We start from the raw sequence: 17,064 nt of genomic DNA, 5'->3' as shown, positions 1-17,064 counted from the left end.
AGAATTCTAAGAAATGTCTAAGAAACTCAAGATGCCTCTTTAAAACCAACAGTATGATACTTTCATTTGTGAGCTAAAGTATTAAATCTTTTAATAAAATGAAAGTAAGTAGAAAAAGATAATGGAAGTGAAAGTTCTTTGTGAAAGGCACAATGATGACTCTCAAGCTAAAAATTCTTAAGCAGTGGAAGTATTTTTCTCAAATAAAATTTGCCAAAACTTCTGTAAAAATCTCAGATGATGTAAGAAAGTACTAAGTAGAATTATTGTAAAACCAAAAAAAAAAAAAAAAAACCAAAGCACAATACCATAATGAGTAGATTTAGTGACAAATTTTTCATAAACAAAGGGGTTAGTCGACTAAAGCATCCACCATGTGAAAGTAATGGTTTGAACCATAGTGAGACAGAGAGACAAAGAAGAAAAAATAGAAGTATAATGGAAAAGTCCATTATATATTTATTTAGAAATTCGTATAAGATCCAGAATTTTAGTGGAAATATTTTAGGTGATAATGTCTGAGAAACTTTGAAAACTGGAGGGGAAAGGCTGTTTGTACTGGTTCATAAAAGTAATCTAAGCTCTAAGGATGCTGAGACAGGAGAACTATTTGACCATAGGTATTCAAGACACCTAGACAGCATAGGGAGATCCTGTCTCAGAAGAAGGGTGGTTAGGGCTGTAGCTCATTCTATAGAGTTCTGACTGAGCACACACACAGTGAAGGCTTTGATGCTAACAAAGTAAAAGCCAGGTATGGTGGCGCACTCTGATAAACCTCAATAGTCTGGAGGTAAAAGCAAGAAGGTCAGAAGTCCAAGATTATCCTTAGATGCATGGTTGGTTTCAAGCTGCCTAAATATGCATCTCTCTCTCTCTCTCTCTCTCTCTCTCTCTCTCTCTCTCTCTCTCCCCCCCCCCCCCACCCCATGTGTAAAGTCCAAAAATTCAAGAATATATCCAAGCCATAGCAGGGAAAAAAAGAGAATCCTTATGAAGATGTATGATAATAAAATTGCAGCAAAGTATAAGGAATCTTTTAGATTTAAGAAATGTGTATTTTCAAAGACAAATACAATAACAATAACAACAGAAACAAAAAAATAGGAAAATCTGTAGATCATGATATTTAAGTATCCAAGAGAAAATACCTGGCAAGCTAGAGACTTGCATATCCACGAAGTCCATGAACTCTCCATGAATGCTAAAAATTTAGGTCTTCAGTGTTCCCTAGTGCCTGGCACATGTTAAAGGACTAGTCTCATTCTCACACATTTGGGAGGTGACAGAAAACAGGAAGTGAGTATAGTAAGATGTCTTAGGTCATGCTCCTGAACAGAACTATAGGATTCAGGGTCTTTATCTTCCACTGGCTGCAATGGAGAATGCCTGTATTCTAACATGCTCTCTACCAATAAGCCCAAATACAAGATCGACTGTGGACTAAACCTATGAGCCCAAATGAAACTTTTCTCTTTATGATTGGGTTATCTCAGGTATTTTGTAGGAAGCTAACAATAGATGAGGATGAAGTAATCTTTTTTTTCTGACAAACCTAAGACACTTTATCATCAATAGATATATTAAAGGAATTACAAAGAAAAAGCAATAAAACAAAACAAAACAAAAAGCTATTCTGAGCTGAATGAAGACAGTTAAAACTTGTAGACAACTAAGCAAGCATTTAGAGGATAGTTTTCTTTTAATTATGACTTAATGCATTTATTGAATAAAATAACAACTAAAAGGTCTTATAGAAACCGTTCTGAACAGTTAGAGAACCATGAAGTTATACAAAAGATGATAATAGAGATTAACAGTACAATGGCAAACACATATACCATCATATAAAAAGATCAAAAAGACCAAGTCCTGATTCTTTGAAAAGAGAAATCACCAAGGAAATCCAATGTTAAAAATAAAAAGACAAATTCCTGTGTAGTTAGTGCAGTTGCTAAAAAGAGGAACACTAGGGCAGAACATTTGAAATTTTGGGCGAAATAGTCAAGTTTCTAGAAAAATATGATTGATCCAACTTCCAGAGATGTAAAAGATTATAGGAATAATTTAATAATGATTAGAGAACTCAAGCTGTTTCCCAGCAAATATGTTGTAAGGCCCAGACAAATTTACTGGTCGAACCTGCCATGCAGGAGAGAATGAAGAATGATCCTGAAACTCTGCCAGAGCAGGAATGGGAAGAAAAGAAAAATTCTTTGAGTTACTCTGAAACCAAACCAACCAGGAGAAATATGGAAAGAAATGTGCATCCTAATGGTACTTGGAAAAGATGAAGCGCTAAGTGATGCCAGATAAATGGGGGACAGACACACATGGGTTATGTGTTCATACAGTTATCAAGAGGACAATATTAGTGATCAGTATGAATTCTGCTTTGTGGTACAGTATTAAATAATGCCTTCCTTCAGAGTAGTCAAAGAGAAAATGAGAGGATCTGCTCAGAAGATGTGGATTAAACTGTAGATCAAAATGTCATCTACATAAATATTGAAACATTGGTACAACTGTAAGGGAATTTATAAGTAATGGTGAAAGGTCATCAATCCTGGTTTGACAATGATATAAGAATGATCATTGTTGACATTTGTACTATGAAATGTACTCATGGTGCCAGCACACAACGAATGAGAAGGAATGAGAGATGAATAAAACTGTCATTATTTGTGGGCAATACAATAATATACTCACAAACTCCCAATATGGGAAATTTATTAGAATTAGTCAATAGACTTAGAAAGATCTTTCAACATAAGAATAATGTACACAGTTTCAATTTCTCTATATTCACAGTTAGAAAGGAAAATGTTCTAAAAATCGTCTAGATAAAAAGTATAAAATGTTAAGAATCACCAAAGATGACTTAAATAGACAGAGATTAACAGTTTTATGAAAACTCAATTTTTTCAGACACTTTATTTTTTTTATTAGATATATTCTTTATATGCATTTCAAATGCTATCCTGAAAGTTCCCTATACCCTCCCCCTGCCCTGCTTTCCTACCCACCCACTCCCACTTCTTGGCCCTGGCGTTCCCCTCTACTGGGGCATATAAAGTTTATAAGACCAAGGGGCCTCTCTTCCCAATGATGGCCGGTAGGCCATCTTCTGCTACATATGCAGCTAGAGACACAAGCTCTCGGGGTACTGGTTAGTTCATATTGTTGTTCCACCTATAGGGTTGCAGACCCCTTTAGCTCCTTGGGTACTTTCTCTAGCTCCTCCATTGGGGGCCCTGTGTTTCATCCTATAGATGGCTGTGAGCATCCACTTCTGTATTTGACAGGCACTGGCATAGCCTCATATGGGACAGCTATACCAGGGTCCCTTCAGCAAAATCTTGCTGGCATGTGCAATAGTGTTAGACACTTTTTAAATTCAGGGAGATGCAAACCCAAAGTTTCATGGTTTGGTCTTGGTGAAAGGTGACAAATTGCCCCTAAGCTCACTGTAGAAATGTAGCTGTATAAACCTAAACAAACAGCCACCACCACCATCAAAAGCCAAGCTTAAAAATATTTTGGGACTTGGTCTAGAGATATCAGGGCTTAATTACAACAAGGCCACAAGACTTAAGAAAGCTTGATGATATTGGCAGAAATCTAAGCAGACAGACAGAACAATATAAGAACCCAGAATGATATGCGGGCATATCTGAACACTTGATTTATGAGAAAATGACACCACAAGCCTCTGGGGAAAGGAAAATCTTCTCAGCAAATGGTTCTAGGAAAATTGGCTATCCACATAGAAAATTAATAAAGTGAATCCCTGCCTCACATTGTGTATAAAGGTTGTTTCCAGGTAAATTTTAACTCAGAATGTGCAATATAAAACAATAGAGGTTTTGAAGACAGTCTAGAGGTTATCTTCATAATTTGCTATAGGGAAAAGCTTTAACTAACAAGGTACCAAAAAAAATCTCTTTAAGATCAGCAAGGAAAGGTTAATAAATTGCTCTTAAAGAGGAACTTGACCACCCCCACCCCCACCCCCCAAGGACTGTTGAAGAGGCTCATTGTTAGCCAGGAGCAAAATGTAGCTTAGATCACAATGAAGTCCCAGACTTGCTTACCACAGTTATCAAAGTTTCTGCAGACGGCCTGTAGTAAATGTTTACAATAATATGGAAGAACAGAATCACACAAGTCCCTAGATCAGGCAACATTCTATTCCAGAGCTTATGGACACTCAATGAGATGGTAAAATTAGAAGGCAATTCATGAAGCAGCCACTACTGTGTTCAGGCACTAAGAATGAGGTGGAAAGGGAAGGGGAGGGGAGGAGGGGGAGGAGGAGGGGGAGGGGAGGAGATGAGGGGGAGGGGAGAGGAGGGGAGAGGAGGGGAGGAGGGGGAGGGGGAAGGGGGAAGAATGGGGAAGGGGGAAGAAGGGGAAGGGAAGGGAAGGGGAGGGGAGGGGAGGGAAGGGAAGGGGAGGGGAGGGAAGTGTGATCTAAGGAAGGTGGGGGCAGGCTGGTAATATTCCATTCCTTGGAACGGGTGGTAGGAAGATATGCATTTCATCTTGTTTTATATTAATTCTGTAAGACAGTTATGAGCTGTCTGCAGTTTTTCTTTCTGTGTGTATTATAGTTCAAGAAAAAGAAGAAGCAAAGACAATCAGATAAGTGAGAAAATAACAACAGCAATATACAGGGAGAGAAATGAAGGTGTTTAGCTAGACTTCACTGTATTGTCTAATTGCTGGCTGGATACTCAGTTGTTGCACGTAGGCATAGTCAGAACAAGAGAGTAACTGTTCCATACATAGCATCTTTGCAGATGCATTCCCGGAACATGTAGTGTTTACCACCCCACTTGATCACCATCGTCCCTGACTTTCAGAAGCTACACTGGCAACCCCATTATTATTTTTAAAAGTGAATAGTAGAGACCACTGTGGAGAGAGTACTTAATTAGTAGTAATAACTTGTAATGATGCTACGTAAGAAGAGCTTATTATGAACAACCTGTTCTAAGCACTTCATAGACTTAATTTCAAACCTCTCAGAGATTCTCCAGTTTTCCTGGGCTTTCAGAAGCAAGAACAGAAGCTAGCAGTAGCTGTGACTTTTCCCAGAACTCTGGAAATTCGAGGTTCGGTTTATCTAACTTTGGATCAGGTATTTAGCCTTTACAACACAGTTGCTGTGTCTTTGGAAAACACCTGTCTCTAAAGATTTCTAGGTAACTCACAGCTGGAATTATCCAATGAAGCAGAGCAACAAGATATAGTTTTTTCTTACTTCTTCACTAACTTCAGGAACAAAGTCAGCATTTGATGATTCCCATTCTGGAGGCTTCCTGTATATCACTTTAGCCAGCCATCACAGCCATTTGCTAGGGACTTGATGCTGTCTCAAGTTTCCAATTATGAACTTGAAAACTCACACTTCATCAGATAACCAGGAATAAACCATAGCTAGTCATTATTGATGCCAATCCATTAGACACTGCATTCTTGAGTCAGCAAGGACACCCACGGGTTCCGTTCATGATCCTTCAGTTAAACAAAGGGTCTTGGAGAATCTGCCACTGTTTCTTAGAAAACATGTGGAAGATCATTGAAAGATTTAATCAGAGAATAGGAATGGAATGGAACAAGGCAGATATTTCATTTGGGAACTATGAATTCCATATGAAGAACTTGTCATAGCTTCTGACCCCAGCACAATCAATTAGAGACCTCCCCTTCACAGTGATGCATTAATATGTAGCTAGAAGCTTTCGACTAGGATTTTGACGACTTCAGGCTTCAAGAAGTTTCCAACTCATCATTAGGAGAAACCAGAGACAGCAGAATCCTCCACAGTGATAGGAGCCAAGATACCAAGAAGGGAGGTATAGTACTGTTAGAAAAGTGCTGTGTCACTTTTCATCAAGAGGAAAATTTGACACTGGGACATGTTGCTTGTCATAAAAGGATTCCTAGCTATATCAAAAGAATAAATTGCTATTTCCCCAGTGGTAATTTTAAATGGGAGGCTTGATAATACAATCACAAACTATTTGCTAAGAACTCATTTCAAGCCAAACACAGTAGCTGTCCTTCCCCATTAGAGCTGACGGTAGATCTCAAGGAGGAGGGTGTCCACTAGAACATGAAAGTACATGGACCCTGGGCAAAGCACTAGTACATTGTCCACCACAACTCTGATCTAACTGACTTCAGACATTGATCATACCATAAACCCATTGACATTTTATCAGTCATGTATATCTACCTCCTTCTGCTCCCCTAAAACCCCCATCACATGCCCTCCCAGAGCCACTTTATGATCTAGAATTAGCCAATGAATTTTAATGGGTATTTAATTTTTTTCAAAGAGTGGGAGTCAGTGCTTTAGATGATAGATCATGTAATAATTAAGCATTAAAAGAGCTCAACAGAAGATTCTTTTTTTGCCAGCAGATATCTTTAGGTCAAGAAGGTCTATAAAAACCGGCAGATCATTTGCACTCCTTTAAGACAGGCAAAAATCGACTTTGAATGCAATTAGATGCTCTTACCACTTTCCCTAAAGCTCCGCATCTTGCTCCAATGAGGTAAAATTTTGAGCTGCTGGCATTTAGAGCTGCAAATTGCTGGTGTGATATTGCCTTAAAGATATCAAAGCACATGCTGGTATCCAAATCATCTTTTAATTGGAAACAGTGAAACTGAGTCACAGCTCCCAGAAAGGGGAACTTTCTAGAGAGGTCCAACCTTGTCTCTGCAGAGCTCTGAGGAGCTAGCCAAGCTATTCTCCCTGAATTACCTCATCTCTTCCTGGCTTCTGAAGATTTTTGAATGATCTGTTTATGCAAGGACCATGCCTAGGGTCTAAAGCTGTCCAGTACCCAAGTATTCTCATGAAAATCTTACTTACTCTCCCTGAAGATCTGTTGTCTATTCAGGAATTTCTCAAGAGCTCATGTATGATTAGCTTCAACTTCTTTAATGTTTTAAAAAAGGGAGACTAAATAGAATTTTGAAATAGTACAAGAATTTATAAGAAAAGCATTTTCTGAAAAAAAAAATCTAAGAACTCCCTCATTCTGGGTAAGATTGAATTTCAGAATACTTCAATTAAAAATACCATTTCTTTATATAGAATATCATATGTAAGCTGTTAAGTCTGCCTCTTAAAATAAATATCTATATCCTCTAAGTCCTCCAAGGTTACACCATAGAAATTATGCATTTAAATAGAAAATAAAGTTAAGATCATGATTCTTCAATAGAAAACAAGGTCATGGTCTCCCATCAACCTGAAGAGCCAACCAGGGATAGATCACATGAGTCCTATTTCATGCCCCACAGCAGTTTCCATAATGTTTTTCTTAATCTTCTTCCTTCTTGCTGGTATACAATCACATCAAACACTAACCTGCCCCATGGTTCAATGTAGCATGGGCACTCTTCCTACTAGAATAGTTTCCCTTCCGACTTTCCTCCATTCTAGATGAGGCCCAAATATCTCCTGCTTATAAAGGTGTTTCTCAAGTGCCCAATCTAAGGTAATATCCCTATTTCCTTCATCTTTTAACTCCAGTCTTCCTTGAATAAGGGAGTGGGGCCCAGTAGAAGAAAATAAGGCCTATTGCTAGTTATGGTCCTGGTCTCTTTCCCTATAGATTGGTGCAGGTTATGTCTTGAACTTTTATATCCTTGAGATAGTGTTGTAGTCTTGAGGTGAAATAACCCTCAGGTTCCCAAAAGGGGGCAATCAATTATCTCTCCTAAGATTGATACCGCCACCATTAATGCCCCTATTTTGATTATTGCTTTACAATATTCTATCTACAGTTCAGAGACTAAAGTCTCAGGAAGTGAAGGTGTGAAATAGTCTCTGTTCATTCATGTTTTACTCCAGTTTTCAACCCCCACACCTTTAAAAAAATTAAGCATTTTCTTTAAAAAAAATGTATGTGTGAAGATGTGACCTCAGAGGCCAGAAGTTATTGGATGCCTTGGATCTGGAGTTATAAGTGGTGACGAGCTGCCCAGTGTGGATGATAAGAACGGAACTTAGGTCCATGGCAAGAACAAGAAGCACTCTTAACCATTGAGCTATCTTTCTCGCTCCCTCACCCTTCAGCTTTTGATTCCAAGATGGACTCACTTGCAACTTAGACCAGTTGGCTTGTGAGTAATTGAGACAGATCAGAACTTCCCTGACCACTGAACTCCCACTAAACATCAACCACTTAAGGCTCATCTTTTGGATTTTGTTGAAATGTCCTGCTCCAAGGTAGTAAGTGATTATCCATTAGTCTGAAGATTTATTTGGATTAAAATCTGTACTCACAAGGAAAAAGAACATAATTTCACCAGTTCTCTTAAATAATGAAGAAGAAAGGGGTGGGCACTTTAACCCATTAGTCAGCTAAAAGTGTTGAAGCCTTATAAACTGTGCGACAATTCTTGAGTGGGTGCCTACCCACTATAGCAATCGTGCCTGCGATTCAGCTCCAGAGTTGTATACACTCCAGGAACAAGTGCCATTAATTAAACGACATGCTTAGCAGACTCTTGGAGCCATTAATTATCAAAGGTAGCCTCTTCCATGCTTGGCTCTAAATGCTATTATAACAGAAGAACGTGAGTTAGCTCTAAAGACTGAGCTGAAAGAAGGCCACTCTCACAAAGCAACATGGGAAGAAGCTGTCACCGAAAGTAAATGACAAAGCACGATGGCATTTAGCTTCATCTTTGCCTATTTGCAGCTTCTGAAAGTGCTTCCAGTTGTAGGGAATTTCTCAAAATTAGTTTATCTCCTGCAAGATACAAGTGAATAGAAAGTAATCCTTCTTTCCTTTTGACTGGGTCGCATAAAGGTGTGATATCAGCAGAAGATTTGGAGACAAATAGCGTCTGTTCTCAATATGCCCAAAGGAAAGAATGGTTCTTTCAGGGAAAGTCCCTGCGGGGCATGCTGCAGACACAGGGAAATGGTTAGAAGCACAGCAAGCAGCCAGCAGAGCCTTGGCGCCTATCTATAGTATGTAACAGGAAGTGTCCAAGCTGGGATTCGGGTCCTCAGCCTGTTCTGTTTCCTGCCCACTGCCAAGCTCCAAGCAGACACCATTTAATTTGCAGAAGAGACAACCCCAGATATACCCGAGTATGTAACTCAGAGCTCCAAGCTTTCAGGTTGTTTTTCTCAAGTCTTTCCAATTCTTAGAGTTTGATTTTTAGAGTCCATGTTCACTGTCTTAGCAGAGGTGAGTGAGGCCCAGCCTTGCCAGAGAACAATTGTCTCCACCCTAATTTCTGAAAGGATTGACTCTGTAGTATACAGGGCTGCATTCTAGGTTGCATTCTGCTTTCATTGATGCTGCAGACTGGGAAATGCACCCTGTTGAATAGAAAGTTAATTAGCCCCTGGACATTTCAGGAAGTGCTGTTATTAATCAGCATGTGAAACATGCTACAGAGAAGTAATTTGAAGTCTGCCAGCATGCTTGGAAGTTGCCCTGCTCCCCAGATTTCACACTCACACTGCAGGGTTTCTGGAAGTGAACCTGGGCTAACCCCTTCCTATCTCTCGAAGGAAATGAAATATAATTGCATTGTCTCAGAGATACTAATCAGAGAGGCTCCCTGATCCTTGCCATCTCTCCATCAGCTTTTCCTTTACCCACTTACTTTAACACATTACTACCAGTGGCTTTTGTGGTATAAGTTTTAAAGGCCAGTTTATTAAGGAAAAGCTGAAGAAGAGAGGTCAGGGGGCCTTGGCCTTTGAAAATTGCTCACCATACTTTGGTGAGAGCAGAATGTAGTTCTGTAGCTACTCTGCCTGCCCCACTAGCCTGCTGTGAGCTAAGTCTTTTAAAAGAAGAGGATTGTTAAATAGGTTTTGGGTAAACCTCTCCAGGCTGTGTCATTGGTAAATGTGGTTCCTTAATTTTCATACCAGTTCTGGGCCTGGGGTGATGGCTTGCAATGCAATCATGAGGGCCTGAGTTTGCATCCCCAGCACCCATAAAAATCTAGGTGTCGTGGAGTACACCTATAATCTCAGCACAGGGTGGCACTGATGGGGAAAACAGAAACAGGTTAGAGATACCTGAATGGCTCACTGGACAGCCTGAATTAAGGGACTGCTAAGATCTCTCTCTCTCTCTCTCTCTGTCTCTCTCTGTCTCTCTCTCTCTCTCTCTCTCTCTCTGTCTCTCTCTCTCTCTGTGTCTCTCTCTCTGTCTCTCTCTGTCTCTCTGTCTCTCTCTGTCTCTCTCTCTCTCTCTCTCTCTCACACACACACACACACACACACACACACACACACACACACAGAGCAATGAAAACATACCATAGTATTAATCCCCATGGGCAAGGGTCACTACCTGCAAAGATAGCAGTGGCCCCTATCATGTGAGTGAGGAAGACAGATACTCTGTGTAAATTCTGTCTTGAGTGGCTGAGCCATGCTACTATCTGAACACATTTTAGAACAGAAGCACAGGGAGATAGGTGCGGACCTTGTCACCATCAAGTCTAGTGATTTCTGTCCACAGGTCCACAGTTTCTGCATTCTCTAGATCAGGATCAGTTAGAAGGAGCCTGGTACAGAAATGTTTTCACCTCCCCAGGTGATCCTAATGGGCAGCAAGTATGGAACCACTACTGTAAAGAGAGGAAGGAAAGGCTAGCCAATCTCTGCAGTCCAAGCCTCCCTTTACACACTATCAGAGTATTTTGCCCGTGGGCAGTTTCTACCCAGGCATACCTACAGGAGAAAGACACAGAAATGTCATATCAGCTTCAGTGTAGAAGAAGACATCCTCTTTACTGAAGATAAAAGGGGTTGAAGTAGGAGAAAATAACCTCCTTGGTACACCTGGTAAAAAGACGCTGCCTTCTATGTACTCCGAGGGCATGGAGAAAGGGGTTCTGGAGCTTAATGGATGAACCATTAGGATCTACAATGTCCACTAAAGTCCTAGGGGCTGGAGGCTTGATGCCCAAACATGGCATTATATGGAAGTGATGGACCCTTAAAGAGTAAAGTCCTCTGAGCTTTGGTTCATTGGGCTTTCATGAGATTCTAGTCTTTTGTTGTTGTTGTTGTTGTTGTTCTATCTGTTTCTAGTTCATCATGTGGTCTCACTATCATGAGTCCAAGCAACAGGCCCAACTGATCACAGACAGATTCTCCAAATCTTTGAGCCCAAATAAACCTTTCAGCTTCATGAATTTCTTATCTTAGGATCCCATCACGTAAAGTAACAGAAAATGGGGGCAACATGTTGATACTTTCAGATTCAAAAAGTCAGTGGGGCTCGGTTCAGAGGGGGATCCAATGGCATCCATGATGTTACCTGTACTCATTGAACCATACAACAGAACACAGGGAAAGGTTGAAGGCTTTCCTGTGGGTTTCAGGGAAAGATGGATGAAAAGGTTTCTGTAGTCTTTCCTGAAAACTTTGATGCTGGTCTTCTTTGGGGCATTTTCATTTCTCTTCTCAATCCAAAGCTCCCTTCCCCAAATCTCTCTCCTACTCTATTTGCAAAGCAATGGAAAGTCCTTTCTTTTGCCTTTCATGACCTTGAAGAATGTGTGTCTGACAGTATAATACATTCCCCATCATTCCTCAAGCATATTCTAGAGAGAGGATAGTTAACCTGCTACTATGTCAGTCAAGAACCAACACAGACTTGAACATTGAGGTGGGGCACGCATGGCTGCTGAGCTCCCTGATTGTAGAAGCCTGCTCACCTGATTCCTTGTGATCACTGTACTGGCCTCACTCTGTAAAAAGTATTTTACAAGTGGGCTAGAAGCATGTGAGGGATTGAACTTCCTCACTCCCTCCTGGGATCCCTGTTTACTTGTCAGTAAATCCTTTCATTGACATCCGCTGGGCAGTGGTGGGGCACAGTTTTAATCCCAGCATTTGGGAGGCAGAGGCAGGCAGATTTCTGAATTTGAGGCCAGCCTGGTCTACAGTGCGAGTTCCAGGACAACCAGGGCTACATAGAGAAACCCTGTTTCAAAAAACCAAAACCAAAACCAAACCAAACAAACAACAACAACAAAAAAGCTCTACTGTCAGTGGTAGCTGTGACATGGGAGGAAACTGTAGACCTGAAGATGAGCATGCTGTGTTAGGTCCATTAAAACACGGGAAGATGGGCATGCCACCAGCTGCACTCTGCATTGTGGAGGCATAACTTGCACTGGATACTGAGTGCTGACTCTTTAGTGCCTGCAAAGATGGCAGAAATCATGGTCATGAAAACAAGAGAGGCAGACCTGCCACGAGGGAACATTGCAATACCCCAGGCACATTTGTGTGTTTGTGTGTGTGTGTCTGTGTGTGTGTGTGTGTGTGTTTTAAGACTCTGCAGCTCCTATTCAGTGTGCTCACCTCACTCCCCTGCACGGGCACACAACAAAACTCTGGATACATCTCTCCTCCAATCCTCCAAGTCTACTTAGTGTTTGGAGCATGAAAGGTAGACACTGCTTCCCATGATACTCCAGACCAGGTATGGAAATGAAACTACCATAGACAGAGAGTTGAAGAGGCAGATGGACATGTGGGTGTTAAGGCTGTGTGAAAGATGTGTTACAGAAGTGGTGAAAGTGGGCTGACAAAGGGCCCTGTGTAGAAAGAGATAGAGCAAACTCAGGTTACAGAGCTGGATTGACAAAGACAGGTGGGGGAAGTAACATGGGCTACAATGTCCAAAAATAAAGCTGATAGAAACTTCTAGGACATAAATCTGCCATAGACAGGCAAGGCAGAAGAAGAGAGAGGGCACACTCATTTTCAGTCCCTCACAGGTGCCTCTGACTCAAAGTCAATAATGGTTCAAGGATGAAGTCTGTGATGAATGTTTAGAAGATGACCCACATTTCCAGACAAGCCAAGTAGTGCTAGGAACAGCAGCAAATGGTCTCAGGGTCATGTAAGAATAGGACGGGACCCATCTCTGGAGGATACTTTGGCTCAAACGCCCTGCTTTCCCACCTTCTCCATGGTACAGCCCTGTGCTCAGAGGAGAGAACTCTGGTCCAGATTAGGAGTGACTCTGCCTCTGTGTCATGATCATTACACAGACCTGTGTCACTCTGTGCTCTCTGACTTTGTACCAACTTGCAGAAAATGGGTTTCTAAACTCACAAAAGTTCTCCATATGCCAAAGGCCATTGTGTATATCTTCACCAAGGTGAGTTTGAATGGATCTAAAGCTAAGACAGCCTTAAATAGAGCCCTTGAAATAAACAGAGAGCTAGCTCATCATTTCCAAGTATCCCAGGTCTACATCTTCTCTTCAGAACTCAAACCCACAAATGGCAAGCCAGATGTAGAAGGCAAATCAATTCTCTTGTGGGATTTCTTGAAAACAAAGAGGAAGGGGTTGGAGCCATAAGTCAGAAGTTATGAGCACCTGCTGCTCTTCTAGAGGACCTAAATTCAGTTCCCAGCACCCATATCAACTACTCAACTACTCAAAACAGCCTGCAACGCCAAATCCACATGATCCAGTGCCATTTTCTAGCCTCTTCAGGCACTTGCACATACATACAACATGTAGTTACATAGACACCTACATATACAAAAATAAAAAGGTTTAAGAATAGAAACACCAGAGAAGTCTGTGACTTGTGACAGTGTTTCTCAAAATCTTTTCATTTATCACACGCATAATTGTTGCTCAATTGTCTTAGTACCTTTCCTCCAGTCTTCCCCAGATTTTATGAGATACAACTCATAAAGTCTTCCCATTTCTGCCTTTGCTCCCAGCTATGGGATGCTGCCTTCCCAGTTGCTGGCCACACCCATTTTACTGAGGCCAATTATTGAGGTTTAGATGGGTTAAGGCTGCAACAAAGAAGGGAGGTACAGAGGTGTGAAATGTATTTCCATGGCCAACTCCACTTATATCTAAACCAACACACTATAGCGTCAAGAAATGTCCCTATTTTCTTGCTAGATAAGATATGATAAGGAGGAGAAGTCTAACCATCTTAGTAGAAATGTTTAAGGTCTGGAACATGTCCTTAGGATATCTGGCCCATTGTGCTTCCAATATGTAAAGCTGATTCTGCCAGCCATACAGTGCTTTAATGAGTCCCTAAATCCAGGTGCCAATGTCTTCAGTCACAGCCAAAGCTTGTTTTGAAATAGATCCCTGGCCTTCTCCATAGACCTGCTCAGTCAGAATATGGGGGATAGAGTCCAGAAATCTGTGTTCTTAAGCTCAGCAGAGAGTTTAGACAACAGTAATGTTTGGCATGTTCTCCTTATATAGCACATACAGGCTGAATTGGTTCGCTGTGTGTATAAGCTTTGAATTGCTAATGTGGAATCCTAAGAGTTCTTTCAGCTGACCTTTGGTAATGTGGGTGATGGGAAAAATTCAAAGAAAGTACATGGACCCAAAGAATAAGTCTAGGCATCAAAAGTTTGGGAACCATTTATTGCCCATAGCTTGCCCATACCTCAATATCATCTCCCATAAAATGTTAATGGCAATCCAAAGGATTAAAGGTAAACAAACTGATATTTTAGTTATTGCTGTGCCTCAGAAGAAATGCTACTGGTTCTAACCAAATGTCTATTTTTATGTTTTGTCATTTCCAGGCCTGAGAGTAACTCAAACGATTCCCAAGGCATAAGAAAATGGACCCCATTCTTCTGGAGTCTTCGACATTGGAAATGAAGCTAACCACTCTTTATTGTACCCCACGACCCCACAGCCTTGTACAAAGAACTTTATTGCATGTGTGGAAGCCACTAGTATTATGCTTCCATCACGATGACAAATAGGCTAGCTTCCCAAACAGTGGCATTGACAGCCTGCCACCGTTCCTCAGTTCTGTACTTAGAATAGTAACATTTCCAAACTGTCCCTGAGCCTAGATGAAAATAAAGTGGTTGCTAAAATATTTATCTGGTGTTCTGGAAAACTTAAACATTGGTATTTTGGGGTCCCCAAACAGCATAAATGAGGAAGTTGCTTTCTGGGAGCTAGTGTGTTTCCTGTGAGCCAAAGGTTGGTTATAGTAGAGGGGTGATTGGTTGGAAGTGTATCATTGGGTAGGAAAGATGACAGCACAGGAACCTTTCCTTGGTCAAATTTTCCTGCCATTGATGCAGAAAAGTGAATTTGAAGGAGTTCAAGATAGCCAGAGTAGCTCTGAGAAACAAGGGGACACAGCGTGCTGCTTGGTTTGTGCATTGGTTTGTGTTTTTGATCATTTCCTTTTATCTATCTATCTACCTATCTATTTATTTAGTGTGTATGTGTGTGTATGTGTGTGCGTGTGCACATGCACACACATGCATGCACATCTATGTGTGTGCATGCCTGTGTGTGTATGTGTGTGCGTGTGCACATGCACACACATGCATGCACATCTATGTGTGTGTATGCCTATTTGCTTTGGTGTATTTGTTGATGTCAGAGAATAACTTTCAGGAGTTAGTTCTTCCACTCTGTGTGTTCTGGAAGTGAAATTTTGACTGTCGGGACTTCCTCATAGTACTTTACCTGATGAGCCATTTTGCCAGCTCTCTACTATGTTCTTTTAAGGCAGGGTCATCCTGGAACCTGGGGCTCACTGATTATGTTAGGCAGGACATCCAGCAAAACCCAGGGATCCACCTGTCTCTACTTCTCCAAGTGCTTGAATTATAGGCACAGATTATCATGTCCCCCTTTCTACATGGGGTCAGACTCAGATCTTCACGCTGATGTGGCAGGCACTTTACTGATGGAGCTATTTCCAACCCCACCTGCAGTAGTGGGGATGTAAGGGAAAGGAGCAGAGAAAGCTCTCAGTAACTACCTAGAAACTGTACTCTTCTCCATCTTGCTACCTTCTTTAAGGGAGGAGTTATGGCAAAGGCTCTCTGCTCCAAAGTGTCCTAGAAGGGGCTTAGACTTTACACAGGGAAATGGTAGCATGGAAACAGATGGCTGAAAACCATGTTTTTCTTTTCAACACAAATCCTCTTTGAGACCTCCTTTGGCTTATTGGCCATTCCTAGCCTGCACCATCACTGACATGTGGCACTGCAGAACATAGGTGGCTTACACCTATCGATTTTTCTCTCACACAATTTGAGACAGTATTAGCCCCTACTCTGGCTATAGGTGGAGTCCTGCTCCATGCCAGCCTCCTGCTGCTAACGGTGCTGCTGCTTGATCTCATTGCCAGTCTTCCTCTCACATTGTTCTCCTCTCTCTCTCTCTGCATGTGTGTGGCTTAGAACATATCTCTTGGATTTATAGCCACATGACTATTCTAGGGCCAACATAAGAATACCTTAGCTTACTTTCATTTACAAAGGCTCCATAAGGGTATATTCACTGGTTTCAAAAATTTGAAATGGACTTATCTTCTAAAACCCACACTATTCATCCTACTACTTAGGGTGTTTGGTGCTGGACTGCCTCTGCTCTTGTATAACAGACTAGGTATGACTCAATGTGCCTTGTTTAAAATCTTATTCTGTCTTTACCAAAGTAGTGAGTAGCCATTGACCATGACTGACTGTGCCTCTTGAGTGGAAAACTCTTCAGTCCTCAAGCCTAAACTATGTGGCTCCTCTCGGAGCTGGAAGTTAGAAGCTTTGTGATCTGGGCAGGATGTACTCAGTGGATACAATACCAGGAAATAAGAGGGAATGGAGAAGATACCCAGAAATACCCCAGCTATATGCTTGCTCATTGGTCAGTCAAACAAAAGCCTTAAAAACAACCCTTCCTCTACCGTGGAGCTTAAATGCCTCCCTCTTTGGCTTTTGTATCAAAAGGACCTGAAAGCTTGTTCCTTGCTTCCACAGTTAATTCCCTTCTACACCCACTGACTCTGAAGCACTTGTGAATAGCACTTAGTCACAGGGAACAATTAGCTGAATCATCCTGCAAGTCATAGTTTGGTTTTCCATATTGTCTGTGCTACCAAAACCCTGCAAAGTTTTTACTTTGCCTCTGCCTTTTCCAAGAGTGTCCCTACCTCAGTCTTTGCCCAATTCTGGGAACATTGTGAAACTGTGATTTTATACTCCACCTGACCCCCAAATCTATACATTGAAAC

The 17,064-nt window shown here is 41.3% G+C and overlaps 1 protein-coding gene across 7 annotated transcripts in view; it reads left to right on the top strand.

Moving 5' to 3' along the window:
• Positions 1–14,909, top strand: part of Fhit (fragile histidine triad gene) — a 1,611,970-nt gene extending 1,597,061 nt beyond the window's left edge. For 4 of the 7 annotated variants that reach the window (NM_010210.3, NM_001308285.1, NM_001360141.1 and 1 more), the window contains one exon: positions 14,603–14,907. In NM_010210.3, coding sequence (NP_034340.1) covers positions 14,603–14,608 — 6 coding nt within the window. In that variant the 3' untranslated portion in view covers positions 14,609–14,907. Of the gene's footprint in view, positions 1–14,602 lie in introns of all 7 variants that reach the window. The other 3 variants (XM_030247649.1, XM_011244732.3, XM_006517924.1) reach the window with 1 other exon arrangement.
• The last annotated feature ends 2,155 nt before the right edge of the window (positions 14,910–17,064 follow it).

The sequence above is a fragment of the Mus musculus genome, chromosome 14 (genome assembly GCF_000001635.26).
Source record: "Mus musculus strain C57BL/6J chromosome 14, GRCm38.p6 C57BL/6J".
NCBI classification, from domain to species: Eukaryota; Metazoa; Chordata; class Mammalia; order Rodentia; family Muridae; genus Mus; species Mus musculus.
The sequence above is the reverse complement of the archived record's forward strand: the minus strand, read 5'-3'. Positions and strand labels throughout refer to the sequence as shown.